Source organism: Thecamonas trahens, assembly GCF_000142905.1.
Source record: "Thecamonas trahens ATCC 50062 unplaced genomic scaffold supercont1.9, whole genome shotgun sequence".
Lineage (NCBI taxonomy): Eukaryota > Apusomonadida > Apusomonadidae > Thecamonas > Thecamonas trahens.
Window position 1 is genome coordinate 569,087 of NW_013657671.1, and position 12,512 is coordinate 581,598.

Consider the following 12,512-nt stretch of genomic DNA (forward strand, 5'->3'; position numbering starts at 1 on the left):
GCAGGGGGAGGGCAGCGGGCGATCATCGGCTGGGGATAGGGATGGGGAGATGGATAGGGGCAGGAGCGCAAAGAGCACAAAGTCAGTAGATTGCTCACGTGCATGCCCACGTCCGATCTTCATCGGCTGCGGCAGTTGGCTGTGGTCAGGGCACGCGCAGGTCAAGCAGGCGGTTGATCGATGTGTTATTCTGCCCTCACTGCAAGGGAGGGGGGTGCGCTCTAATAAGAGCGCAGGTTGTTGCTTGGCTGCCTGCCTGCGAGCAGATGCTCACGGACGGGCGAGGAGAGGCGCTTAGGCAGTCGAGGTGGTGTACTTGGTGACGGCCTTGGTGCCCTCGGACACGGCGTGCTTGGCGAGCTCACCGGGGAGGATGAGACGGGCAGCGGTCTGGATTTCGCGGGAGGTGATGGTCTGCTTGCCCGAGAACTTGGCAAGGCGCGAGGCCTCGAGGGCGATCTTCTCAAAGGTGTCGTTGACGAACGAGTTCATGATCGACATAGCGCGGCGGGACATGCCGGTGTCGGGGTGCACCTGCTTGAGCACCTTGTAGATGTACGACGAGTACGACTGCGTCGGCTTGCGACGGCGGGGGCGGACGACGACTTCTTGGCCATGTTGATAGGTTGAGAGTAGTGGATGCAGACGAAAGTCGCGTCGGCGCGCGCGCTGCCGGTGCGAGGTTTTATACTTTTGGGACTGGCCGAGATATACACTTGTGCAACATGCACTACTGTGTAACTGGGACACGACCAGCACCTCAAAAACAGCCAACCTTTTCGCTCCTCCCTCTCTCGCTCCGTTCGACATACTTCATTCTCATTACCTAACAGACATAATGGCTGGCAAGGGTGGCAAGGGCAAGGGCGGCCGCGGTGGTACGGACACTTGCTGACACATCATGCCCCTCATCCCATCTCTTTTCTCCTCCTCCACTCACCATCATCTCCACGCCCACAGGCAAGTCCAAGTCGCGCACGCGCTCCTCGCGCGCCGGGCTTCAGTTCCCGGTTGGCCGTATCCATCGGTTCCTCAAGGAGGGCCGCTACGGCAAGCGCATCGGCTCGGGTGCTCCGGTCTACCTCGCTGCTGTCCTCGAGTACCTCGCGGCCGAGATCCTCGAGCTCGCTGGCAACGCTGCCCGCGACAACCGTCGTGCGCGCATCAACCCGCGCCACATCCAGCTCGCCATCCGCAACGATGAGGAGCTCAACATGCTGCTCAAGGACGTCTCGATCGCCCAGGGTGGTGTCCTCCCCAACATCCACGCCGTCCTCCTCCCCAACAAGTCGAAGAAGAAGTAAGCAAGCTTCGCCTTTCGGCTCGCGCACGCGTGCTCTGGACCTAACACGTCCTACAACAACCTGCGCTCTTCTTAGAGCGCACCCCCGTTCTCCAGCGAGGGCAGAATAACACAATCGATCAACCACCGTGCTCATCATTTCCCCGCCACTACCACCGCCTCAGCTCGTCCCGTCGTCCGACTCCCGCGGGCGGCACCCGGCTGCCTGCACCACCGCCACCAGCCCCGCACCGTCACCACCGCCAGCCACACACCTCTTCTCCCACCGCTGGTCCATCATGCTGCACCTCACACGCACGATGACCTTTGCCCGCATGGCACAGCCACTGTACGTGCCCCCCCCCCCTCTTCCCGCTCTTTCCCTCTCCCCTACCCCACCGGCCACACGTCCGTGCCGCGCTCCATCGACAGCTTTTGGCGCCAAGGCCAGCTCCGGTCGCCGCTCTCACCAGCTCCCCCCTCCCCCCTCTCCGCCCCCGCGTCATCACAGGAGCATGGGCCTGCACTCGGCAGCAAGCGTGTGGAAGGGCAATGGAAAGGCCAAGGCCAAGGCAGCAGGCCAGAGCAGCAGCAAGGCGGCAGAGATGTTCGAGCCGGCTGAGCGGTCGTCCGAGGTGGAGGCGTTTTTGGCGGGAAACTTTGAGAGCTCAGCGAGCGAGGGCTCAACGAGCACGGGCTCGGCGAGCAGCGCCAAGGACGCGGGCGAGCGGTCGTTGCCGACGCCGCCGACGGCGTATGCGGCGGATCCTCCGGCCGACTACGACTATGAGCGGCCGAAGATCTCGGTGGTGGGCGTGGGCGGCGCCGGCGGCAACGCGGTCAACAACATGATCCTGTCGCAGCTAGAGGGTGTGGACTTTGTGGTGTGCAACACGGACAACCAGGCGCTGTCACAGGCGGCGACCGACGCTCGGATTCAGCTTGGATCCAAGGTGACGCGTGGGCTCGGCGCCGGCGCCAACCCGGACATCGGGCGCGAGGCCGCGCTCGAGTCAATGCCGGACATTCTGGCTGCTGTCGGCGACGCCAACATGGTGTTCATCACCGCCGGTATGGGTGGCGGAACCGGGACTGGAGCGGCGCCCGAGATTGCGCGGCACATTGCGTCGCGCGGTGTGCTGACGGTTGGCGTCGTCACCCTCCCGTTCGACTTTGAAGGCCGCAACCGGCAGCGGCTTGCGCTCGAGGGCCTGGCCAAGCTCGAGGAGTCTGTCGACACGCTCATTGTCATTCCCAACCAGAAGCTGATGACCAAGGTGACGGCACGGACATCGCTGCGCGACGCGTTTGGCCTCGCCGACTTTGTGCTGCAGGCCGGCGTGCGGTCGGTTACCGACCTCATGGTCATGCCGGGCCTCATCAACCTCGACTTTGCCGACGTCCGGGCGGTCATGTGGGAGCAGGGCCGGGCCATGATGGGCTCCGGCCAGGCGTCCGGCGAGAGCCGTGCGGTCGACGCGGCCTCGGCCGCCATCTCCAACGACTTGCTCGCCGACTCGGACCTGTCGTCGGCGTCGGGCATGCTCATCAACATCGCCGGCTCGACCGACATGACGTTGTGGGAGATCAACGAGGCCGCCAAGACCGTGCAGGAGGTCATCGCTGACGACGACGCCAACATCATCTTTGGCTCGACCTACGACGCCAACCTGCCCGAGGACACCGTCCGCGTCTCGGTCGTCGCCACCGGCATCGGCGGCCCGGTCTCGCTCAACCTCCGCTCCACCGACCAGTGGGGCAACGAGCGCGCGGCTGCGTGAAGCCGCGTCTAGCCCAGCTCTATGTTCTCTGCTAAATCCTCACCTGTATCCTGCGCATGCAAGGCATTGCTAGGCGGTTGCGCACCACACTGCCAGAACGGGCCACTCGAGCAAACTGGCCACACCGCGATACACTCGGCTTGCGAGGAGACGGCGGCAACATGGAGTGGCAGCCAGACGCAAACATCATGACAGAGATCTGCCAGTTGCTGCAGATGGCACAGACATCCTCGACAAGCGTCCACCATGACGTGTACCAGGTGCGTACTTGGCCGTCTTCACCATGCCTCCCACGGGCGTGCTGGAGCACGTGGTCCCCGAGGGGGAGAGAGAGAGAGTGTGTGTGTGTGCGGCGAGGATGGCCATCCATCGGCCATTGCCGGCCGACGGGGGAAATTGCCCACGCGAGGCACAGGCGACAAAGCCAGCAGCATGCTAGCGAAATGCTTTACAGGCATGGCACGAGCTTGAGGTGTGCGCGGGGCTATTGTGGTTGTTAGCTTTATCGCGGCGCTTTGCATGGCTGTGTGAGACCGGGTCGGCGGTGGCGGTGGCCGCCAAAGTCTTGGGCTCTCCCCACCCCCCTCGTGGTTGTGGTCCAAGTCAAGGGACATTCCTTCGAGCACCACAGGGCGGAAGACACAGCACGACGGAGGATGGCGGGCAAGTCATGGGAGCTGGCATGAGCGGATGTTTTTGCGGAAGGGGGGGGGGGGTGAAGGGGAGGCGAGGGAGGGGGAGGGGGGTATGGACTCACAGCGATGGCTGCGGTGGGTCTGTGGACGAGATAGAGGCTAGAGCAGTACGAGCAGATGGAAGAGTTCAACTGCTATCTGATGTTTGTGCTTGTGCACATGACGGCTGCTGCCGAGAACGTGCGGGCTGCGGCAGGGCTCCTCCTCAAGCGCAATGTCATGCACGGGTTTACGCGGCTGCCGAGTGATGTGCAAACGTACATCAAGATGCAGGTTGTGCAGGTGATTGGCAATGAGCACGCGCTCATCCAGGCGACTGCGGGCGTGATCATTGCGACGATCATCGACAACATCAACTTTTCGGGATGGCCCGAGCTCCTCGACGGTCTCTCGTCGATGTGTGACTCGGACAACGAGCTCGACGTGGTCGGCTCGCTGTCGGTGATGCGCAAGCTCTGCGCGGACCATGCGTATGAGATCCACCGATTCCAGAACGGTATGGCGCTCGAGTACCTAGTGCCCAAGTGGATGGCGTTCTTTACGCACGGGAACCACAAGATCCGGCGCAACGCGCTGGCGTGCGTCAAGGAGTTTATCCTGCTCCGGTCTTCCGGCTTTCTCAAGGTGGCGGAGGACTTTGTGGCAGGTCTGTACCACCTGGCGACGGACGAGCACGTACCGATTCAGCGGATGGTGTGCGACGCGATGGTGCAGATGCTCGAGGTGCGTGCGGACTTGTTCCTGGACCAGATGGACCAGGTGGTGCAGTACATGCTGGTGTGCACGGCATCGGACGACGAGCTCCTTGCGCTCGAGGCGTGCGAGTTCTGGGCGACGTTTGCCGAGGCTGCCGTTGCCGAGAAGCTCATCCGGCCACAGCTCGACGTCCTTGTCCCGGTCCTGCTCAAGAACATGATCTACTCTGAGTTTGACCTTCTCATGCTCGGCGGTTTTGAGGACGACACGCACGAGCCGGACCTTGCCAAAGACATTGCGCCGCGGTTCCACGCCTCTGCCATGGTCTCGCACGGACACGAGCAGCTCTCGGACGACGAGGAGGAGGAAGAGGGAGCGGACCAGTATTCTGCCGAGTGGAACCTGCGCAAGTCTGCGGCGGCGGCTATTGACGTGCTCGCGGGAGTGTTCAAGGAGGAGCTCCTCCCGCACGTCATGCCGGTTATCATGGAGATGATGAACTCTGAGGAGTGGTCCGAGCGCGAGTCGGCCATTCTTGCGCTCGGGGCTATTTCGGTGGGGTGCGGCGCCGGGCTCGCCGAGTTCCTACCCGAGACGCTGAGCCACTTGCTCGGCGTGACGCTCGAGGACCCTGTTCCGCTCATTCGCAAGATCACGTGCTGGACGCTCTCGCGGTATGCCGAGTGGGTGGTGTGGATGGAGCAACCGGAGGAGACGCTCTACCCGTTTGTGCAGGCGCTGCTGGGGCGCGTCCTCGACCGCAACAAGCAGGTGCAGGAGGCGGCGTGCTCGGCGCTGGCTGTGGTAGAGGAGAAGGCGTCGACAGCCCTCATTCCGATGTTTCCGGCCATTCTCAACACGTACGTCCAGGCCATGGAGATGTACCAGATCCGGTCGCGGCGGCTGTTGTATGACGCCATTGGCGCGCTCGCCGAGAACACCAACAAGGAGCTGCGGCGTGAGGAGTACGCGGCGATTCTGCTCCCGGCGCTGATGGCGCAGTGGCAGGCGGTCTCGATCGACGACCCCTCACTGTTCCCGCTGATGGAGGCACTGACGTCGGTCTCGTCGGCCGTGGGCATGTACTTCCTTGACTACGCGCCGGCCGTCTTCCTGCAGTGCGCCACGGTCATGTCCGAGACGCTCAACGCGTGGGCCGACCCGTCGTCGGTCAACGACTTGCCATCGAAGGAGTTCCTTGTTTGCTCGCTCGACCTGCTTGCCGGCGTTGTGGACGCCATCGGCGCCGAGGTTGAGCCGCTGGTGGTGGAGACCAAGATGATGGACATGGTGTGCGCGTGCGTGGTCGATGACGTCGCTGACGTTCGGCAGTCGGGCTTTGCCGTCCTCGGCGACCTTGCCAAGGCCGTCATCCACATTGTGGGTGGCTACCTTGAGCAGCTGCTGCCGATTCTCATTCAGAACCTCGACCCGCAGCACTCGTCGGTGTGTAACAACGCGGTGTGGGCCATCGGCCAGATTGCCATGCAGGTGGGCGACTCGCTCGTGCCATACGTCAACACCATCCTCGAGCGGCTCATTCCCATCATGAACCGGCCAAAGACCTCGCGCTCGCTTCTCGAGAACACCGCCATCACCCTCGGCCGGCTCGGCATCCACTGCACGGACCTCGTCGCCCCGCACCTCGACTCGTTCCTGATGCCGTGGTGCACCTCGCTCTCATCGATCTTTGATGATCCCGAGAAGGACTCGGCCTTCCGCGGCCTCTGCCTCATGATTGCCGCCAACCCGGACGGTGCCACTGAGAACTTTCCGCTCGTCTGCGGTGCCATTGCCTCGTGGAAGTCGCCGCCCGACGATCTGCGTGAAATGTTTGGCCAGATCCTCTTTGCCTTTAAGTCATCGATGGACCTCGCCAACTGGGCCGAGTACTACGCCAACTTTCCGCCCGACCTCAAGGACACCCTCTTCAACTTTTACGGCCTCAACTGAGTGCTTGACCGTCGTGAGCCCGGGGGGCCAGCGGCCGAGGGTTCGATGCCAGCATCTTGCTTGGCCAAAAGAGGCTCATCCACCGTAGCGTGGTCCTCGTACTCTGCCCCGGCCTCTGCCCAGGCGCTCGTGCCCACCGAGTCAGATTCGCCCACAGGGTGTCACTATCCACTGGCCGGCCATCAGCCAGTTGTCGGGCGAGCCGTCGCCTCGGCCCGTCACCCGCCGACACCCGACTCTTTCTCTTCCCCCCTCATCACCAAATGAACTACCGCGGCCACATCCAGGTCATCTTCGGCCCCATGTTCTCGGGTACGCCACACAACAGCGCCCCCTTCCCCTCTCCCCCTCCCTCTCCCCCTCTCCCGCGCCTCCCACGTCCACTCACTCAATTGCCTTCTTCATACCCCAACTCAGGCAAGTCGACTGAGCTCCTTCGTCGGGTCAAGCGATACACCATTGCCAACAAGCGGGTGGCCCTCCTCAAGTACCACGCCGACGCACGGTACTCGGAGACATCTGTGGCGACCCACGACAAGTACGTACTCCCCCTTCCACCTGTATCCATGTTCTCTGTCTCTTGTGGAGCCCCTCGTCCCCGTCCCCCCCCCCCCCCCCCCCTGGCCAGCGCGCCGAGTGATGGGTAGAATCTTCAGCCGCGAAGCGCGGGGCACTCACCACAGTCAACCGGGCATGGATGGGGATAGGCAAACACTGGAGGCGTTCTCATGCGAGCGTCTGGAAGATGCCCGTGCATATGTCGCTGATGCCCAGGTTGTGGCCATCGACGAGGGTCAGTTTGTACGTACTCTCTATGGATAGGGTGGGCGTGGGTTGCCGTCGCTGAAAGTGGCTCGTCGGCCCGCTGACCGGTTGGCGCCAACCTTTGCGCACTTTTTGGCATTGCGTGGAATCTATTGCCAGGGGCCAGGGCGGCGGCGCAGGGTGCAGAGAAGGAGATGAAGGTCACTAACATGTTGCGGGTGGGTTGATTTGGCTGGTTGTTGGCTGTGGGCGAGGTGCAGTTCCCGGACACGGTGGCGTTTGCGGAGGAGATGGCCGATGCGGGCAAGGTGGTGATCGTGGCTGCGCTTGATGGCACGTTCCAGCGCAAGGCGTTTGGAGATATCCTTGCGCTGGTGCCGCTTGCGGAGGAGGTGACCAAGCTCAACGCAGTGTGTATGGTGTGCTACGGGCCCGGCTCATTCTCGAAGCGGCTGGGGACCGAGACGGCGGTGGAGGTCATCGGCGGCGCTGACAAGTACGTCGCCGTCTGCCGGCGGTGCTACAACCTGCCGGCATCCAAGGTGTACGAGGAGGCTGCGGCTGATGCCGAGGAGACCGCCGCGCATGTCGTTGATGATCAGGCTGCGGCGCTCAAGATCATCTCCATGGGCGCAGCTCCGCAGACCACAATGTCGGTCGGCATGTCGTCGGGCCGGGCACTGTAGGTCGACTCATAACTACAACAAACAACGAGATGATCTTGCAAAGGGATGCGTTGATGGGAGTGCCTGTCTATGTGCTGCTGCTGAGCCAGGCATCGGTACAGTGCCCGGTAGCTGTGGGTGAGTAGAAAAAAATGCTCTTCTATGCCCTAGCCCGTCCTCCCTACTTACCGGGGCTGACAACACTCGACCCGATGCGAGGGACACGGCCTCGGGTTGTGGTCTCGCGAGTACAACCAGAGCAAGCAGCAGTGGGTACGTGGTCACGAGGGTGATTTTTGTAGGGGTAGGGTGGACGGGGAGGGGGAGGGAACGTGGAGGAAGTGTGCCGTGTTGGGGGGGGAGGGAAGGGGGGAGGAACAGAGCCGTGTTCGACGACCTCAGCGCACACAGCGGGTTGAGAGGTCAGCGCACACGGGGGGAGGAGGGAGGGGAGGGGTGGGGAACTTATATTTGTGTTTGTCTTTGTATGGGGGGTGCGGGACGTGTACGGGGTTTGTGGTTTGGGGGTATGTCGGTCTGACTGCGGCTGGTGGGCTAGACGGGTTGGCTGGCGTAGGCCAACGAGGCCGAGCGCGTCATGGAGAACAACAGATGCAGGCCAAAGTCGGGCCAGGCAGCGGGAGGAGGGCGAGTAGTGGTGTGGATGAGGAGACTATGAGCGAGTGGAGCAAGGTCGGCTGTGGCGCGGAGGCGTGGGATGGATCGGATGGAAGCCTGCCGCTGGATGCGGATGCCGGAGCCGGTGAGCAGATGCGGAGCTTGCCCAACTCGCCGACGGCGCGGCCCGACGACGGAATGGCACAAGCACCAGAGGGCAGAATGCGGCAGCTTGCAGTACCAGACGGCGGGCTCGTCCACAAGAGCCACCGACGGGTGGCAGACGACCTGTCGCCAGCGACTACGGCGTCGTCGATGACATCGTCGGAGATGACCGGGTCAATGTCAACTAGCTCCAACTCGGGAGTGATACTGACGCGGAGCTCGGACTCGTGCGACGAAGACGCGTGCTCGTCAGGCGGCGGCGAGCTGCATGTGGAGGTGAAGGCGTCGGGGTCACCCAAGGGAGTGAGCCGACTGGCACTCCGCGCACTGTCGACGTCTGTGAGCTCGCTTGACTCGCCGGCGACGACGCCCGGGTCAAGCTCGCCGAGCGAGCGGATGCCGTCGTGGAGGCGGCGTCCGCCGTCGGTGCTAACGCCTACGTTTGCGTCGACACTGCCAGATGGGACGATGATGGCGGATGGGGTACTGATCGACTGCAACAACAATGTGTGTTTGTCAGACGGTGGATTTGTGTACTACGAGCCGCAGACGCGGCGGCTGCATGCGCTGCTCTCGCCGTCGATGAGCAAGCGTGTACAGAGCCGGATGATGCGGCGGGCGCGGAAGCAGCTTCTCGAGAGGCTGCCGGCGGGCGAGCGTGCGTCTGTGGAGGTTGTTCACGACGTCGGGCTCGGGCACGCCGACGTGTTTGGCAGCAAGGGCGAGGGTGGGAGGATTAAGGAACTCGGGTCGGGAGCGTTTGGCACGGTGGCGCTGTACCGGGCTGCGGCGGATGACACGCTGGTGGCCGTCAAGCGGATGCGGCTCGAGTACGACGTACGGAACCAGCACGTGTCGCGGCGGATTCTGACCGAGTGCAAGCTTTTGCATGCGACGTCGTCGGTGTCCAAGGACATTGTCAAGTTCCGTGGCGCGTTTGTGGTGCAACACGGCATGTATCTGCGGCTGTATCTGTGCATGGAGTACATGGACCTCGGGTCGCTGGCAAGCGTGCGCAAAAAATGGGGACCTGTGCCGGAAGGCCCACTGGCTGACATGGCAGCGATGCTCCTCCGCGGGCTGCGGTATCTGCAGACGGCGTGTGTGATGCACCGCGACCTGCGGCCGGAGAACGTGCTGCTCAACACGGGCGGGCGGGCGAAGGTGGCGGACCTTGGGCATGCCAAGTCGCTCGAGAGCGAGAGCGGCAAGCTCTCTGCGCACTCCAAGGGAGTGATTGAGCTCTCGTTGCCCGAGCCGGAGCGAGCGCGGCGCGGTCTTGTGCCGCTGGCGCACTCGCCGATCGGCAACAAGCTGTACATGGCGCCGGAGCGGCTCGACACGCGGCGGCGGGTGTCGGACTCTGAGCTGCAAGTGTACGACGAAAAGTGTGACATCTGGTCGCTCGGACTGGTGCTGCGCGTGGCAGCGATGGCCAGCGATGGGTACCCGTACGACGTGTCGGAGGCCAAGACGCACCTCGACGTGGCACAGCTTATTGTTGAGTCGTCCGCGCCTCGGATGCCGCGCGACGTCGGGCTAACCCGCGACTTTTGCGACTTTGTGGACGCATGTATGGCCAAGGACCCGCGGCACGTCCGTCTGCGGTCCAGCTGTTCGACATGCCATTCATGCTCCACGCCGTCGAGTCGAACGGGTCACGGCTGCGGCTGTGGACGACCAACATGTTGCAGCGTGACGCGATCGAGCGGGCACGGATGGCGGTCCTGTATCCCGATGACGAGGCGTACGGGCACCCGACGCCGCTGGACACGACGCGGTCAGACACGTCGGCTTTGATGGCGATGTGGTCGCCGCTTGTCTCGCCGATCCGCACCCCACCGTCGGAGCGCGGCCTGGTGCACTCTGCGGAAAACTCGCTCGACGACGTGGCGGTCGTCCACTATGACAATGCTTTCCCGCCGATGGACGCGACGACGACGACGGCGACGACGCACTCATCCGGGTCAGCGACGCCAACGCAATCGAACTCGACCGGCATCGACCTTGCATACATCGAGACGCTGTTGACCTCGCCGCGGCGGTTGCGTCCGGTCTCGGAGCGTGACGTGGTGGTGGCGACCAATGACGTGTGGGCGGAGCAGGCGGAGGCAGCGCGGCGGATGCCGTCGCGGCGGCATGGCAAGCGAACGTCGATCAAGTCACCAAGTCGGACGCTGCGGCGGAACCAGGGCACTTTTCCGGTGTTCTGGTCGAAGCAGGGACGGAAGCGTTAGGTCGCAGCAGGACCCTCACTTGCGGGAACTCGGTCGAGCGGCGAGGTAGAGCGTGCGGCGGAGGAGGATCACAGTCTCGTCCAACTCTGCGAGGTCAAAGCTTCCGCGCGTCTCGTCGTAGTCCATGGATAGGTTAACAACTTGCGATGAGAGACGTGTCTGCAGCTTGCGTGAGAGGAGGCGGTAGAGCGGAGCCTTGATGCGCGGCGACGGCGCGGATGAGGACGATGACGACGACGATGACGACGACGACAAGTCTGAAAGGCAAACGTGGCGAGACGGAATGTCGCGCGGAAGGTAAAGAAAGTCGTAGATGGCAGCAAGGGTAGCGTATCGAGTCGAGCGTGGCTTGCGGCGGTAGGAACAGACGCGGACGTCGCGGGGCGCATCGGCGACAAGGCGACGCATGGCGGCGGTCGACTTTCGGTAGACGCGGGCAAGCTTGTTCGCAGCGTCGCAGGTCTTCCGCAGCCATCGCGAGGCGGGCAAGTCGGCAAGCGCATCGCATAGGGCAGGGAGCACAATCTCGGCATCGAAGCGTCCGCGAAACTCTATGGCATCTGAACAGTACTTGGAGGGGCAGGTCGGCAGCTCGAGAGGGGCCGACGCGTAGGCGATGCCGAGCAGATCGACAAGCGGCGGATGGATACAGAGCTCGAATGGGGGAAGTAGCGGGACGCCGCAGTATTCAGTGACAGCGTGGCGGCGGGTGCCGAGCGGGTGGCGGTTCGACATGCGGTCGATAACAATGGTGTAGTTGGGCCGGCCGGAGGCTAGGAGCGTGTCCGGTAAGTTCATAGCGCCGGTCTGGCCAACCTCTTCGTACATGGAGAAGAGAACAAAGAGGCGAAGCGGTGGCGACCGCCTCGACGACAAGTCACAGGCCTCGCTTGCCTCGGAAAGGCCAGCGAGAAGACCAAGGATGGCCGCAAGTCCGGTTTTGTCGTCGAGACCAGCCTCGCCGCGCGGGAGCTCGAGCCTGGTGCCATCGTCGTCGAGCCGGGCAGCGCGGCAGCCAGCCTTGGTCAAGACGTCCGAATCAGTGTGGGCCACAAGAAGGACGGAGACTCGCGAGGCCCGCGGGGTGAGGTCAGCAAGGAACGGAGCAGCCCATGTGGCAAGGTCGGGGCACGCCAGGAGCGAGCCGACAAGGCGAGAAGGGACACGGAGCCACACGCCGTGGTCTGGGTCGTACGAGGCGTGGTCGGCAAGACCGAGGTTGTCGAGAGCGGCAAGGAGAGCGCCAACCAGGACCTGCTCGCCACCGGTGGGGTTGGGAATAGAAGCTAGGGTGGCCAGGTAGGCGGCGGCGGCGGTGGCCATGGCCGGGGAGGTGCCAGCGGAGTGTGCGGGTACGACAGTCAGAAAGCCGATTCGGCCTGCCCGGTCGCTCGTCTGGGCTGTCGCTTTCTTCGGCCCGCCCGGAAGCGATGCGGTGCCGATGGTGATACGCAGTAGCTGGCTTGTTTGCGATGCATGGATCAATCATACGTCTCCCTCGTCACATCCCTCTACTCCTCCCTCTCTCTACTCAGCAGTCGCAGCCTCGTCCTCAGCCACGGTCACCGCCTCGGGTCGTCCTCCGCCATCGCAACCATGAGCGCCGCCGCCTCAACCATCACTCCCATCGCCAGCCATCGCCATCCCCCATCCCC

The 12,512-nt window shown here is 63.4% G+C and overlaps 7 protein-coding genes across 7 annotated transcripts; 5 read left to right on the plus strand and 2 right to left on the minus strand.

The window, feature by feature from the left end:
• Positions 1-294: 294 nt before the first annotated feature.
• On the minus strand, positions 295-617 carry AMSG_02444 (late histone H2B.L3; the record flags this gene model as incomplete). Its single annotated transcript, XM_013905531.1, has 2 exons — positions 295-546; positions 588-617. 2 exons carry the CDS (start codon positions 615-617, stop codon positions 295-297), a joined length of 282 nt encoding a protein of 93 aa, XP_013760985.1.
• A 196-nt stretch (positions 618-813) lies between these two features.
• On the plus strand, positions 814-1,432 carry AMSG_02445 (late histone H2A.1). Its single transcript, XM_013905532.1, has 2 exons — positions 814-878; positions 961-1,432. The coding sequence occupies exons 1-2, from the start codon at positions 839-841 to the stop codon at positions 1,302-1,304; spliced, it is 384 nt and encodes a 127-aa protein (XP_013760986.1). The 5' UTR covers positions 814-838; the 3' UTR covers positions 1,305-1,432.
• Positions 1,433-1,797: 365 nt separating this feature from the next.
• On the plus strand, positions 1,798-3,116 carry AMSG_02446 (cell division protein ftsZ; the record flags this gene model as incomplete). Its single annotated transcript, XM_013905533.1, has 1 exon — positions 1,798-3,116. The coding sequence occupies one exon, from the start codon at positions 1,798-1,800 to the stop codon at positions 3,061-3,063; it is 1,266 nt and encodes a 421-aa protein (XP_013760987.1). The 3' UTR covers positions 3,064-3,116.
• Positions 3,117-3,251: 135 nt separating this feature from the next.
• AMSG_02447 (transportin-1) lies at positions 3,252-6,597 on the plus strand (the record flags this gene model as incomplete). Its single annotated transcript, XM_013905534.1, has 2 exons — positions 3,252-3,323; positions 3,855-6,597. The coding sequence occupies 2 exons, from the start codon at positions 3,252-3,254 to the stop codon at positions 6,405-6,407; spliced, it is 2,625 nt and encodes an 874-aa protein (XP_013760988.1). The 3' UTR covers positions 6,408-6,597.
• A 6-nt stretch (positions 6,598-6,603) lies between these two features.
• On the plus strand, positions 6,604-8,005 carry AMSG_02448 (thymidine kinase). Its single transcript, XM_013905535.1, has 4 exons — positions 6,604-6,719; positions 6,825-6,945; positions 7,115-7,208; positions 7,433-8,005. Exons 1-4 carry the CDS (start codon positions 6,671-6,673, stop codon positions 7,856-7,858), a joined length of 690 nt encoding a protein of 229 aa, XP_013760989.1. The 5' UTR covers positions 6,604-6,670; the 3' UTR covers positions 7,859-8,005.
• Positions 8,006-8,043: 38 nt separating this feature from the next.
• Positions 8,044-11,011, plus strand: AMSG_02449 (STE/STE7 protein kinase). Its single transcript, XM_013905536.1, has 2 exons — positions 8,044-8,110; positions 8,397-11,011. Exons 1-2 carry the CDS (start codon positions 8,050-8,052, stop codon positions 10,418-10,420), a joined length of 2,085 nt encoding a protein of 694 aa, XP_013760990.1. The 5' UTR covers positions 8,044-8,049; the 3' UTR covers positions 10,421-11,011.
• AMSG_02450 (uncharacterized protein) lies at positions 10,952-12,180 on the minus strand (the record flags this gene model as incomplete). The annotated part of the gene is made up of 2 exons (XM_013905537.1): positions 10,952-10,968; positions 11,013-12,180. 2 exons carry the CDS (start codon positions 12,178-12,180, stop codon positions 10,952-10,954), a joined length of 1,185 nt encoding a protein of 394 aa, XP_013760991.1.
• Between the last annotated feature and the right edge of the window lie 332 nt (positions 12,181-12,512).